The sequence below is a fragment of the Amblyomma americanum genome, chromosome 7 (genome assembly GCF_052857255.1).
Source record: "Amblyomma americanum isolate KBUSLIRL-KWMA chromosome 7, ASM5285725v1, whole genome shotgun sequence".
Taxonomy (NCBI): domain Eukaryota; kingdom Metazoa; phylum Arthropoda; class Arachnida; order Ixodida; family Ixodidae; genus Amblyomma; species Amblyomma americanum.
In genome coordinates this window covers 120955591-120971537 of record NC_135503.1, presented here as the reverse complement: position 1 = coordinate 120971537, position 15947 = coordinate 120955591, and the positions used below count along the sequence as shown (strand labels likewise).

The 15947-nt window shown below is 42.3% G+C and overlaps 1 protein-coding gene across 6 annotated transcripts in view; it reads right to left on the bottom strand.

The window, feature by feature from the left end:
• Nucleotides 1-15947, bottom strand: part of LOC144099516 (P-selectin-like) — a 138955-nt gene that overhangs the window by 75700 nt on the left and 47308 nt on the right. The window contains exons 6-7 of one of the 6 annotated variants that reach the window (XM_077632876.1): nt 13047-13235; nt 10729-10844 (exon numbers count right to left, since the gene is read on the bottom strand). The exons of 4 other annotated variants lie outside the window; for them this stretch is intronic. In XM_077632876.1, coding sequence (XP_077489002.1) covers nt 10807-10844; nt 13047-13235 — 227 coding nt within the window. In that variant the 3' untranslated portion in view covers nt 10729-10806. Of the gene's footprint in view, nt 1-10728; nt 10845-13046; nt 13236-15947 lie in introns of those variants that run through there. One more of the 6 variants, XM_077632880.1, reaches the window with a different exon arrangement.

The window sequence follows — 15947 nt, the reverse complement described above, 5'->3', positions numbered from 1 at the left end:
GTTAGGAGCGCGTAAGATAATGTGGTCTATACATGAACTAGTTAGATGATCGTTAACCATTTCTTCACGAGTAGGAACTGTGGTCGTATTTATTAAACCACACGAGGACAGGACAGACAAGTAATCGGAAACGGTGCCCATTGTAGGGCACAATGTATTTATGTTTAAGTCGCCCACTAAACATATTTCTTCCACGCGGAATTCCAGAGGTGCAATTTTTCTTCGAGTTTTAGCAGAAATCTGGTGATACTACCGCATGGCGGCTGATATACAGCCAACAAACTTAAACACCGGGCGCCGCAAGTTATCTTCAATGCCAAACATTGCGCATGCGCGAAGTTCACGCCCATTGATGATACATCAAATTTATCACTTACAAAGATGGCGATTCCACCACCTCGACGATGAGGCCTTGTCACAAAACGACTTTGATAGCATGGCACTGAAAATGTACGCAAGCAAGCATCTGAAGTATTGATTTCTGTCAGCACGAATACATCGACGAATCCTATTCCTGACGTAGCGACGACCTTGAATTCTTCCCAGTATTTACGGAGGCTCCTGATATTTGTATTTACAATAGTGAAATCATTATCAACGCTCACACCAAAAGTGTCCTTGAACGACTGGAAGTGTGATAGCTGGCGGCACGTGAGCCATGATAGCTACACAATGTTGTCCAAGACTGCATGTCTGATTATTCGAAGAAGAGACGATCCTTCACTCTTTTTCACAAAAATCTTGCCACGCTTCACCCAGGCAAACTTGTACTCCATTTGCTTTGCTCTAGTCCTAGCACGCCAGAATAGGTCACGGTTCACTCTTGTCAAGTTTTCGTTCAAAAATATTTTTTCAAGCGAACAAGCTTCGCAGAGTTGTAGAAGCTGTCCTCGGGCATTGAACAGATTGTTTCTGGCAGTAGCTGAAGTGAAGCGCACAAGGACCCTCGGAATAGAGTCACGTTTGCCCGGCAGACGATGAATCGCCTCAACCTCCGACAGAGAAAAATTCTGGAGGTGTAATTTTTCAGCGATATCACAAAGCATTTCCTTCAGATTTTCATTCTCTTTTTCTGGGAGACCATGGATTTCCAAGTTCATGTTGCGGATGTATTGCTCGCTCTCATTCATGTCAACCTGCAGGTGCTCTAGCTGTTCGGCTTGTGCCTGAACTGTTGCTCGGAGGGCGGTGATCTCCGCATCTCTAGACGTTGCTTGTTCCTTGGCGGTCTTCATTTCATCAAGAATGGAATCACATTGTTTTCCCATAAAAGTCACTGAGTCTTCGAGTTCATGAACTGACCGGGTTAAGCTGACAACTTCGGCTTTTAAGAGGAGAAATGAATCAACCTTTTTGTTAAGCTCAGGTAGACATTCTAGACTTTTTTTTATCTGGAGCAGCTCCAAAAGCAAAGTTGAATCCTCGCCTGCACCTTCATCAGCCTCTGAAGCATCTACCTGAGAGGTGGAACCACCATCGCGTTTTTTTGCAGTTCTGCATGCTTTACACACCCACATTTCTCTTTTGGCTGGGCCCATTGTATTGAGGGTACTTGGTGCAATTCCGGAAACAGTCTGACCTAAGTGGTACAATAGTGTACAATTCGCACACATCATGAACTTGCCATCATCGGGAACTTCTTTATGGAGAGCAATGCATTCAGTAGTATCGTTAGGCATTGTAGCATGTAGAGAGCATACACTAAGTGCGGTCCGCAGCATGTTCAAATTAAGAATGCAGGCAAAGAAAAAGACACGCTACCTGTTGAAATACAATGTGTTATCGTTGGGCAACGTAATCACCGCCGACAGCGATTAATAATAATAATAATAATAATAATAATAATAATAATAATAATAATAATAATAATAATATAATAATAATAATAATAATAATAATAATAATAATAATAATAATAATAATAATAATAATAATAATAATAATAATAATAATAATAATAATAATAATAATAATAATAATAATAATAATAATAATAATAATAATAATAATAATATTAATAATAATAATAATAATAATAATAATAATATAATAATAATAATAATAATAATAATAATAGTTTATTTTGTCACCGTCAGTAGCAGACACAGGAGACACAGGCCGGTCTAAGCCTTAAGATGACTTGTAGGACCGTGCCAAAAAAATACATATCGACAGAAAAGTATGAATCATGCGTATGTATTTAGGCGAAGAAAGCAAAATAACAATAAACATGAAAAGAGCACACTGAAAATTAGTAAGTTCATTCGTAACACAACTGAAAAGATCATAAAGGTGCAAAGTTTAATAAGGCGGAACAGATTGCACTAATCCTAAAACTAGTTTTACCATTCATTGTTCAGTAAGTCTCTGATTTTGCCTCTAGAGCTAGCCTTAAATATTTCAACTGGCGGTTTGTTGAGGGTACGCGGAACAGAAGCGCAACGCCTAGCCGCACCATACCTCATGTTCGACCGAGGAACAATGTAACGGTTATGTTTTCTAAGTTGTCTCGTCGGGGTAGTTTCCTGTTTAAATTCATTCTACCAGTAGTGCCTAAGGACCACAGTATCAATGAATAAGGATTTGAAGTTTGGGTGCCCTAGTACACGGAAGATATTTTCAGCTGACAAAATGGGTGTGTTGTACGCAACGTTTTCAAGAATATTCTTTAAAATGCTCTCGATCCTACATACCCAACAATCCGAGCAAAAGGCAAAGATGGTAATACCGTGTCTTAACACACGGTACGCCAAAGCACGTACAATTGTTTTTTTTTTACAGATAAAGGCACACAACTGTTGATATTAAACAATCTCAATTACAACAAACATTAGATAAATGGTAATGCCAGGTTAAGCTACTGTCGAAAGGCACTCCTAGATGCTTAACAAAAATTTATATTATAATATATTAAAAATATAATAATAATAATAATAATAAATTGTATTCAGATATCTACAGATACGATAACAGAAATCAGGCTCATCTAAGCCATCACTGTGGCTTGTCACGCGAAGCCTGTCAGTCAACCCACAAGACTCGGCCGCAAAACGATTTTTTTTTGGAGAGCAAAGAAAGAAGGCACTAAAGACACCAAACAAGATTGCAAGTAATACAGTACAAAGCACAAAAGAGGTATAAATCGAAAAGATTTACTATCGCACAGGAATTGAAGAATACAAGAATATTATTGTAAGTGAAATTTCTTAAGTTGAATGCGAATATCACGTATAGACTCACAGGAATTAATTTCATGGGGAAGAGCATTAAATATATCGGGAACATAATAAGCTCGAGTATATTTACGAAATCTTGCCCGTGTGTGAGGAACTGAAAATGCAGGCACATGACGTAAAGGCCGGGGAAGCACAGTGGGGACTTTAAATGCATCCCTCCAAAAATGTTTTAGTACCGTGGTATGAAAAAAAAGGGATCGAAAATTGGGCATCCCTAGCATCTGAAAAAGGTTCACATTTTGCGGAGTACACACAGGGTAAGTAACACTTTTTAGCACGCATTTTAACAATCTATTTACAGGTGGACGCCAGATACCAGGACAATGAACAAAAGTTGTGATTCCATACCTGAGTACACTGTAGGCTAAGGAATGAACCAATAATTTCCACACCGAAATTGGTAGAGACATCTTAATACGATACAACAAAGAGGCGACTTTATGAAGTTTTGCACATAAGTAGGATAAGTGAATAGAAAAAAGAAGACCGAAATCAAACCAAATCCCCAAATAGTTTACAGAATCCGAAAACTGTACTGGAGAGCAAGAGCAGTTTATACATCGGGATGAGTGTAGATAAAGGGGGTTAGAAAGTGGGACACTCTTGAGTGGGCTGCGGAAGCTAACCTTGATTTAGAATGATTAATATCTGTTGAATTCATATCAAGCCAGTCCATTAATTTTCTGACGTCAGTCTGAAGCATTGAAAATGGGTTGGAAAAATTCACGTGAGTAGCTATAAGTGCAGTATCATCTGCATATTGAAAACTTTTGCAAGTAGGTAGCACAGTACACATGTCCTTAACGTATACATTAAAAAGTAAGGGAGAGAGTATGCAACCTTGCAGTACACCAGCCTTGTGAAAAAGACGGGAGCTACAGATGTTTGGAACGGAAACACGCTGGGAACGATCTGTAAGGAAATTATGCAACAACCAAAAAAAAAGAACCAAGAAAACTTATATTGTAGTGCTTATCTAATAATATAGCGTGGCATACCGTGTCAAACGATTTTGCGGCGTCAAAAAATAAGTGCACATGATACTAGATTTCTTTCTAGTGAAGAAATGAAGTGATCACTCATTTCTTCCAGTGAGGGCTGAGGGCCTTTTTTTTTATAAAACCGTACTGACAATCGGAAAACCCTTCCGATTTCATAAATCAAGCTGTTCATTACTAAGAATATGTGTTTTTCTGAAACTTTCGCTAAACTAGGCAGGATGGAAATGGAGCGGCAATGAGGCACACACTTGGCATCGCTACGTTTAAAAAGGGGTCGCACAACGGCTGTTTTTAAACGTGCAGGAATATTTCCGCGTACAATTTTTCCATTTAGGATTTCTAACATGACTGTCTTCAATATGCCGAAATTCCTGCAAAGGTGAAACATGCGGATTTATCGACTCCTGGTGACTGATGCCTGCCGCTTAATGAAGAGTAAAGTCATTCTTCCGTGACAGAAGGAAGGAAAGTGTATCGAATTGCCGGATTAGTTGTGCTAGCAGTGTTACACGAATGCTTAAATGCCCCAGAAAAGTTAGCGAAAAATTGGTTTAAGTTGTTAACGACAGTTGATAAATCTGAATCAAAATTATTCTGAACATTATTATTCGAGTTTGAAGTTAAACCTCTCACCTCGTTTATAAGAAACCATATTTTCTTGGCATTATGAAGATTTATGGAAGCAGTTTCTATTGTACGAACACTTGGCCGCACGAATGAGGGCATTTACTTTATTCGAGACGTTGTAAATTGAGCACGCAGAGCACTATCACCGGGCGTACATATGCAGCGTGGCCATAGATGGTCTTTTTTAAAATAGCGGACAAAATCACACTGTTTTTCAAGGGTTGATTCGAGCGGCGTCGGCGGACATAAACTTTCCTTTCACTAGATTTGTATATAGACTCCATCGAGCATGAAAATTTAGCGTACAGTTCGGACCTGTCGGTGGTTTCAAGCATATATGGCCGGTCGAACAAAGCTACAAGTTTATCTAAAGCACCAGTTTCAGTGACAGACCGGCAGAAGTTAGATCTAGAACATGACGAAAGAGAGGGGAAGTGCAATTGACACGCAATAAATTAATGGCCAGCAACTTTTTTTGTATTACTGCACCGTGAACTGTAGCTACCTTCGTGCGGATGCTGAAATGATCTATACTTCCCCTCAAGGCCCTGTTTTGAAATGATATCTAAGCAATCACAAGCCGAGGATACTGTGGGATTAAGAATATCGATATTAAAATCACCTACTATACATATGTTAGGGTCTAACGAGGACCTCAGTAAACGTGCTTCCAACTCATTAAGGATCGAGTGTAGGTTACTTGAAGGAGGTCATATATTGCCAAGAGGGATAATGGCTAAACTGGTTTGAAATCTTGAGTACCAAAGATTGTGCACTAACAAAATTTGCCGCGATCTGTTCCACGCTTCAAGTGTCCTGCACAAAAATTGCTATCCCCCCGCCCTTTTGAGAGTCCAGAGTGAGCCAAAAGGAAGCGAATCTTGGGAGAGTAAATAACTCGCTCTCAGCTGCGGATACATTTATTTCAATAAGAACAAAAACGTCTACTTTGTGTAAAATACTGTTAAAGTGAGTACAAAAGGAATCCCAGTGGTTTTGCAAGCTGCGGATATTAACATGGGCAGTATAGTAACTGCTGAAGGAAAGGAAAAATAGTAATCAAATGCTTTAAATTCAACCAAACTTTCCCCCAGAGCCATGATGTCTCTCTCTCTCTCTCTCTCTCTCTATATATATATATATATATATATATATATATATATAATTTAAAACATATATGCCAAATGTGAAGGGTCAAAGTTCAAGGCTCAAAGGGCAAACCTCAATGGTCGACATGAGGCACCATGCTGCACCTTTGGCACACGTGGAACGCCATAACGTTTTAACTTGCTGAAGCCTATTACAGTGCAAGAGCATTTGGTTGCAGATGGGTGCACCATGGGGAAATGTCCGACGGGATTATCATAACCATCTTCATCAGATTGACAACGCCCACTGCAGGGCAAAGGCCGCTCCGACTTCTCGCCAGCTAACCCTGTCCTTTGCGAGTTGTGCCCGCCGCACGTCTGCAAACTTCTTAATTTCATCCGGCTACATTACTTTCTGCCGCCCCCTGGAATACTTGCCCTCTATTAGAGTCCACTCCGTTACACTTAAGGACCAGCGGTTATCTTGCCTTCGCATTACATGCACTGCTCAAGAACATATCTACCTCTTGATTTCGACTAGGTGTGATTAACCCGCGTTTTTTACTCCCTCACCCTGCCCACTTCTGGTCTCCTAACGTTGCACCTGTCATTTTTCCTGTAATAGCTTGCTGCGCTGACCTAAACTTAATAATAATTATTGGTTTTTTGGGGAAAGGAAATGGCGCAGTATCTGTCTCATATATCTTTGGACACCTGAACCGCGCCGTGAGGGAAAGGATAAAGGAGGGAGTGAAAGCAGAAAGGAAGGAAGACGTGCCGTAGTGGAGGTCTCCGGAATAATTTCGACCACCTGGGGATCTTTAACGTGCACTGACATCGCACAGCACCCGTGCGCCTTAGCGTTTTTCCTCCATAAAAACGCAGCCGCCGCGGTCGGGTTCGAACCCGGGAACTCCGGATCAGTAGTCGAGCGCCCTAACCACGGAGCCACCGCGGCGGGTGACAGGAACCGTTTTCGCTAGCCTCCACGTTTCTGCTCCGTAGGTGAGTGCCGACAAGATGCAGCTTTTGTACACTTTTCTCTTGAGGGATATTGGTAAAACAGCGATTCAGGATTTGAGAGAACCGGCCATACGCGCTCCACATGATTCTTATATTTCTAGTTAATTCCCTCTCATCATCCGGATGAGCGGGCCCTACCTGCCCTTATATTCCTTTACCATTTCCAGCACTTCGCTAACAATTTTGAACTGCTGTCCCTTTGCTTGTCTGTTGTACATTACTTTGGTTTTCTGCATGTTAATGTTTAGACCCACCGTCCCGCTCTGCCTGTCTAACCGATTGATCATGCTTTCCAATACATCTGGTGAGTGATTCAGCAAGGCAATGTCATCAGCGAATCATAGATTAAGTATTATCCGTGAACTCTTATCCTTAACTGTTCCGAATTCGGGCCTCGGAATACCTCCTCTAGTAAGGCGGTGAATAGCATTGGCAAGATCGTGTCTCCTTGCCTGATGCCCTTCTTTACTGGAATTTTATTACTGACTTCAGGGAGACTTACCGTAGCTGTGCATTTACTATCTTGTGTTTTCACATAAGGCCCTTCTACATCCTGATTCCTCAGTGTCTGCATGACTGCCGTGGTTTCCACTGGGTCAAATGCTTTCAAGTAATCAATGAAGGCTATACCTAGTGTTTTAACGAATAGTTTCAAAAATTTTCAATAATAATAATAATTGGTTTTGGGGGAAAGGAAATGGCGCAGTATCAGTCTCGTATATCGTAGGACACCTGAACCGCGCCGTAAAGGAAAGGATAAAGGAGGGAGTGAAAGAAGAAAGGAAGAAGAGGTGCCGTAGTGGAGGGCTTCGGAATAATTTCGACCACCTGGGGATCTTTAACGTGCACTGACATCGCACAGCACACGGGCGCCTTAGCGTTTTTATGGAGGCAAAACGCTAAGGCGCCCGTTTGCTGTGCGACGTCAGTGCACGTTAAAGATCCCCAGGTGGTCGAAATTATTCCTGAGCCCTCCACTCAAAAATAGGCTTTTTAGGGTAAAAATATGGGTTGTGCAGCATAGGATCACCAGTGTTGGCGGACACCAGAAAACCGGAGACTCGTCTTAAGTTGTAAGCTGGTTAACTGATTTTTAGTAATTAACTTTCAAAGTAGTAGAGTTAGGAGCCTAGTTTCAAATAGAGATTTGTAGCCGGTCGTTAGTAATAGGCAGATCAGGTTTTAGAATTTTGAAAACGCTATTACCCTTGGCGCGTTGACTTTTACGAATAGTTCCGTGCACTGGAGGGGTCGCTTTGCCTGCGTGCTTTCGAAGGCGCATATGTTTTCGCATGATGCAGCCACATTTTGTCAAGCCAAAACAGCGAGGGTAATTGCGTTTTCAAAATCCCAAAAACTGATATGGCTATTACAAACCACCGGCTACAGATATCCAACTGCAACTAGGCACCTAACTATACTAGTTAAAAGTAAATTATGAAAAATTAGTTAACCAGCTAACTATTTCAGACGATTCACCGGTTTTCTGATGTCCGCTAACATTGGTAATACTATGCCGTAAAAGCCATATTTTTCTTTCAAAAAGCCTATCTTTCATAGTTTTTTAAAAGTGTTCGCTGAAACACCCAGTATGTAGGGGTTGGCTATAATCTGCGTATTTCTCTATCACCTGTTTGAAAGTGTGAATATAATCTATTATGTAATATTCTTAATGGAAGCCTGTCTGATCATTTTATTGATTCAAGTCCAAGGTTGCCCTGACTCTGTTAGCGATTTTCTTAGTAAATATCTTTTACGCAACCAACAGTAAACTGATCGGGCTGTAACATGCTGCGGCTGACTGATTGTGGAGGAACTGCTCACCCCCTCCTGCTTGACGCGAAGAATTTTGTGCATGCTTTGTGCGGTAATCGATAAAGCCGGTTATGTGCGGACATTTCAGCCTGCCGCATCGAATAGCTGCGGATATATTGCGCACCGTTAAAAATTGACATAATCAGTGCGTAATGGCCAGTCAGGACCATTTAGATCTTCTTAAGGGGACAGGGCGGGCTCTATTTTTTCCATGCATTTCAGGACATATCTTGGGCACTTTTCTCAGCAACCAAACGAGACAGCAGCTACGTCTTTACATCCTTTTTAGCTTTGCCCTATGCTGTTTCCTCGCAATTAATTCTATACACCATTGTGCGTCTTTATTTTGAAGGCTTTTAAAAATTTTCTCGCCTCAACCGCCGCCTCATTTACGCTGAGACTGAGCATAGAACTTGGGTATAGCTGCAACCTTTCTCTCGTAGTAAGTTCGTAAACAGTGCTTACCTGGTTTAGCCGCGCAAGATGTAAAACCGTAATAGCCTGCCTCGAAATCGACGAACCTGGTCCACGAAACCACCAACGCCGAGTTCTCGCCGAAGGGCGTAATGGCGCCATCTGTTTTGTGCACAGGAAAGCGCTACGGCGCAAACGGCGCCGAGGTCAGCATTACAAGCTGCGCTGGCCCATTGATTGCGCCACTGCCGCCCTTTGCAGCAATTCGGCGCTTGATCATTTTCGTCGTCGATCGCGGCGCAGACGATTACAGAGGTGCATTATTCGCCGCTGAAGGAAGCAAGTATATTTGTAAAACTTGGCACAGGACAAAAATTAAAAATTTACGCAGGCCATGTGCTCCATTTTACCGTAAAGAAGTCAGCGGTTCAGGCGAGAAAAATTTTGTAGTCTTCATGATGAAGGTGCACAGTACTATGTAACACAAATACAACGCAAATTATATAACTTTTCTCTCGAGTATTAGAATTGCAGCCACTTTTGAGGTGTTTGTCACGATAAAATCAAAACAGAACACTGCACACCCCCAATATTATTTCGGTATATTCCCACATGCTCAGATAATTTACAGGCAAAGAATATACTTTCTCTCTTATATCGATCTGGAAACAATGGCAGCGTCTTAACAAAACTCTCGTTTCGAGATAAATGAGTTTGAAGTTAAAAGTCAGTTTATTACAAAGTTTTTCGGTTTGGCAACATTCGCTGACCAAATTATTCCATGGCGCGCCCTCCCCAGTGCTTATTCAATTAATCTTTGTGTTTCTTTACCAGTCGTTCAGTTTCCTGGGCTTCCTTTTTCTACTTTCTAGGCTGCTCAGCGAGAATGGGAAACATACGACGCTATTCAACTTCTCTCAGCCGGCGGAGAGTGTTACTGCTTGAAGTTAGCCGAAAAAACTCTAGAACTTTGGCTGTTGCTATGTTACCGCCATTGAATGTTTTGAGCATCTTTGGTTCATATCCTTAGATCCCTTAATACTAGAGAGACATTTTTTGTAGTTCGCTTCCAGCTGATTCGAATGAAGGACTAAAATGCTATCATGGAACCAAAACAGAGAAACCTGCAGGTAATGCGTTGCCGGAGGGTTTTATGCAACATGAGGTACGGACTAAATGTCAGAAACAGAGACTCCGTATGACGAGTGTCACATTCTTGGTAACGGAAAGTTGCGCCATGCTATGCACGAGAACGAGATCGTTTTTTTCACAGCGAATGCTTCTGCTTTGTTGTTATTAAAGGTTCCGCAATATGTATGCATACTTCCTCCGTTGACTCGGAAGTTATTTCATCTAGAGCGGAAATGATCTGTATTGTAATTATGTACTTTGTGTAGTACATGAACATGCGTCTTCGCATAGCTTCTGCCCACAATGTTCAATGCAGATATAGCAGTCCAGGACCCTAAGAAATAAGTACTATGTACAAGACTTTCCTTTACGCATATATGTATTGCATACATACAAAGAATGCAGCTTAGGATGAAAGATTGGTAAGTATTTGGATTAGTAGAAGTACATACGTTTTATTTTCATGAAAAATTACACTTTGTGCCTCTGCACATTGCTGTGGGATCCATCTGAAAAGCATAAAAAAATCTTCATTTAGTAGTCACACAGCACCAGTTATAAATTTCACAAATACATTTGAACCATCCGCTACTGAACAATCGGCTTTCCTAGAAGCTTGCAAAAGCCATTCACTGAGAACCAAACCGTTACGATTCATTGCCCAAATTTAATTTCTCATAGCAGTGAACAGTAAAAACCACAGTTCCAGTAAGCAGCAGACAAAATGCGTTTACCCGGGCGGCACTGTGTGAATGAAAGTCTTTACGGTTGTCTATCATTTTGTGCAAAAGGAAAGTAGCTCAGGACGGGTGCGAAATACAATTCAATGCAGATGCCTTTCAGTACATAATACTGAATGTGCAACTTAGCGAGCAAGGAACATTGGTAACATCTGAAAAAGGTCGGACACTTGCCCAAAAGCATGATGATTGTGATTTTTTATGGCGCAAGGGCATCTAAGGCCAAAGAGCGTCATGGAACAAGGTATTTTCTTCATCGCAAGGTGGGGCCAAAGGCCCATTTCTCAAGCATTTCACCCTAAAGAAGCTGAGAACCCGGCCAGGGAAAAGCTGGTACCCACTGTATCAGCAGTGGGTACCCGGCACTTGCCAACAAGCAGTCAAGGTCCGTATTTAGAGTTTGTGTCACAATAAAAAGCGTCATAATCTGCCCCAATGGGCACACCTGATTGGTCGAAACGCCAGAAGCCGAAGTGATGGTTCGGCTGCAGCGAAAAGGTTCGAAGAAACCGGACGCGGACATCAAACACAGCGTACGCAGCAGATGCTCGACAGCCAACATGGCGGCGCGCTGTGAAGTGGAGCCTCTTGCTTCGAAGTGAACGCGTCGATGTTAATGCGTTTTTCGGCCCATGAACTGTCTATAAACTGGGTACGGGACTTTCGCTTTGTCTTGTCTTGCCTATAACAAATTGGATGAACGATAAATTCGGCCTGTTTTTTATTTTGTTGCACGATTCGGTAGCTCCTGTACTTAACGTGCACCGGTTTGTTGCAGAAATTGTTCTCTTCATTCAAATTGGATGGCCCCACTATCACTGAGTTATCTCGCCTGTGTATGTTGAATGAAGTAACAAAAAGCAAAATGACCCGCAAAATACTTGTGTTTACTGCGCGCAAATGTGCATTTCCTATTCTGTAATGTCTGCCAGCGTGAAACCACAGGGTCAGTTGCCAGCGATGCGCTGCTACACCGAAGCCTTTGACATGCCAGAGGTGGTTTTTTGGTGTCCCTTACGGTTCTCGATAGCTGCGGTGGTGTGGCTTTGCATCACTGAGCTCGCGAGTTAGCTTGCAAGTTAGTTTTAAGGCGTCAATGGTCATGCGTGCGCTTCGTACCCTGTAAACTATGAAGCCAATGAAAACTTCGTCTGCGAAGCCTCCCAACGCATATATCAAGAGAAACAGAGTAAGAAGATTATTTGCAGTGCCTGCATAAAATAAATGAAAAAAAAACGTTCATTGCCGTCTGCACAACTGTCCAATCGCAGCACCAATATACATTCAGCGATGTTGCAGACGGCAAGTCTTCACGGCATCTTGGTTCAGCCCAGCACGAAGCGCGCATTGTGAAGCGAGTAAGTGCATGCTTCAAATTTCCCTCTCAGTTTCCTTTTCCTCGATGTAAATGTAAAACGCCGTGTTGTGCGAACAAGCTAGCTGCCTTTTATTTCCCATCGGCGATCGACGGTTGTAGATGCCGCCTTCTGTCGCTGAAAAGCCATGCGTGGTTGCGTACAATACTTTCTTCTTTACGTAGACCTCCGGCTTTTACGGTGCAGAAAAGAGTGTCTAAACTATATTATTTGTATTTGCTGAAGACAATTAAGTAAATAAAGTAGCTTTGATATTACTCCTTCACAGTCGAATCCGATGCACAACCAAGATTGTGGCTGAATGTTTCTTCTGTCGCGTTCTTTTTCTCGGCAAAGATTTTAGAGAAAGGGTTGTGCTAATGAGGTCAACTATACATGTCCATCAAACATGCGGTAAACAATACAACGATGATGAAGGTAGGAGGCGCAAATGATAGACTTTAGAGACCAATTAACCGTCCGAATACTGGTGTACAAAACGACATAGAATTAACATTACAATGAAGCTTCATGCTGGAAGGACGACAAGTAATAAAGTGAATCATCCAGCCAGGTGACCGCAGCCACTATTAGTATGAAAGGACAGGTCACTCACCGACACATGTAGGTATGTCGGAATCCCACTGGCCAGCCTCCTTACAGCGTAGTTGATCCTTTCCATTCACGCGAAATCCTGTATCGCAGGTAACGAAAGCGTAGTCGCCCAACGTGAAGAAATCGCCGCCTGATTTTTTGCCGGACACCTGGCCGTACGCCACATCAAAATTGTCGCAAGCGTCCTGGGCTGTAACAAATTTAAACGCGTTATTAACACTAACAAGCACGTTAATTGGTACTCTGACACATTGCGACACAGCGAGTTCACACCATGTTATGGGAGAACGCGTACGGCGACTATTTCATGAAACTAACAGGCGTGCCTAAGAAAACATGCAACAAAGAAATGCAAAACGCTAAAACTTAGCAAGCTGCTCACCCGTCCTACGGAAAATACGTGCATCTAGAGAACGAATGAAAGGTGAATTAGACCTTCAGGCCACCACTAAACCGATCGGCCTATTCTCCAGCAAATAATTTGGAACAAGAACATATTACAATAAGAAAAGTTGATATGCTTGAGTCAGGGGCCCTTTTTAAAGACTGTAATTTCTAAGCGACAATTAAGGAATCTTTGGGGGAACAGTCAGTCAGGAGAAGCATCATCTGGCGTTCTACGATGAATCATATTGGGAGATTTATTATTTTTAAATCTAAGGCTTTCGCGTTTATGAAATCTTTTGTAAAGTTTCCATACAGGCAGAAGGAACAATTTCTTGCATCCAGCTATTTAGTGCAAAATCACTATACCCATGAGTAAACCCTGATCAAGATCTTGCGATGTTCCTGGTACTTGTGGCAAGTTAAATAAATAATATCCACGACTGCGTCCGAACCCTCAGCGGCACGACCAGAACAGCTTCGCTGGCCACTGAACGAGAGGGCTGGACTATCGCCGCTGCCAAACATGCCTCGTGTTAAAGTGCAGCACACCCTCGCGTTCTTCTTCTTCTTCACCCCATGCATACTCACGCGGTGGGATTGGCCAAGGCGTAGTTGAATAAACAAAGAAGTTTGCATGGAAGATGACGACAAAATTGTAGCACCAATCGTGGATTTTGAAAAATCAATGAATAAAAACAACAGAACAATATTGCCAGTTAAATAACAGACAGCATTTTGGTGAAAAAAGAAGAGGTCGTAGAACTTTAAAAGAATTAGCACATCAACCTACCAGTTGCAATTATGCAGTTGTGGAGAAACCCACAAATAGAACCCAATGCAAACCCCTTGGTGTTCGCACCAAACGATAATAATACTGGCAAAGATAAAGGAAGCCCTAACCTGGAGAGAGGGACCTCCGAATAAATCTTTCTCTGAAGTGCGAACTTTGGGCAGTAGAGGAGAAAATGGTCTAAAGAATCAACTTTCCCAAATGCGTCACATAGGTTCGTCGGTGTCAACCCACACCTGCATAGATATAAATTCAAACTTGGAATCCTGCACAGCAACCAGGTCATTGCTACCTCACACAGCCTGGATTTACACGAACGGACGTTCCAATCATATGCTAAGTGCTTATAGTCAATGGTATTTAGTAAGGGATCTCGTAACCTGGCTGATATATGTAGGAACCGCTCAAACCTGGAAATCGCCAGCGGGCTGAAATTCGGGACGGGATGTGTCACTGACCCGTCAAGAGCCGACCTTGCTAAGTAATCAGCCACCTCATTTGAATAAATACCTGCATGGCCAGGGTCCCAGGCAAAACGGACCACCATCAAAGTGCATGGGACAAAAAATGGCAGGATACGGCTCAAACAATCTTCTTGTGAAGTGTCAAGGGAGACTAACACTGACAAAGAATCAGCGAGAATAATAACATGAGACACATGGCATGTAATTTTGTGAAGGGCAATTCCAAGAGCCAAAAATTCCTCAAAGAAAATAGGAATATAATCTGGGATGCGGACAGAATAGCTCCATGCCAAATTCTGCGAAAAGATGCCAACTGCAGCTTTTTGGCAGTTGACGGAGGCATCGGTAGCAAGCCCGGTATGATGAGGGTATTCCTCTATGTGATCCGAGAGAATACCGTTTAAAATGTTTGCGGGCATGTGTTTCGCATGAGATGGGAAGATGTGGTCTAAATGGAATTCCACTGCTGCCGGCGTGTCATCAACCCACTGCGAATAACTGAGATCAACACCAATCGGTGTTAAAAGGTTCTGCGTTAACATAATTTGTGGCATTTGATACTGTGGCCAATGATGAGAAAAGAATAAGGCCGGCTGAGACAAAAACTAGGAGTACTGACATCAGCCACTGGGTCCATCGACCTGAGGAAAGTTCGCACCGTGAGTATTTGAAAACGGGAAGTTAGATCAGGGATACGGGCTTCCAGATAAAGCAGGGCGTTTGGAACTTATTTTCGGAGACCAAGGCAGAGGCGGAGAGCGCGCCTTTCCAATAAGATTAAGGGTTGAATCTTGTAGCTTGCGCTACCATTGAACAGAATGCAACCAAATTCAAGTATAGGTCTTACGTAGGCTTTGTATAGTAACAATAACGTGTCGCGGCGCATCCCACACTTTTTATTGGTGATTCTTGTCAGCCGGCTTAGAGCGCGTGCTCCTTTAAACGCATTGTTCTTTATATGAGGGCTCCAATCTAATGCTGGGTGATAAGTAACACCCAGATATTTTACGGATTCCATTTGTGGAATCTGGAGAGAGCGATGGACTAATGAAATGTGCAAAGGCATGTCTGGAGGAAATACCAAAACTCCGCATTTGTCTACATTCAGGGATAAATTAATACCCTCCAACCATACTCCAAGAGCATCCAAATATCCCTGCAGAATGTGGTAAAGGGAGTGGATATCCCTGGCCGAGGCGGAAAAAGCTATGTCATCTACATACACAAAAACTGTTATATCAGGACGAATGGGGATGCCACT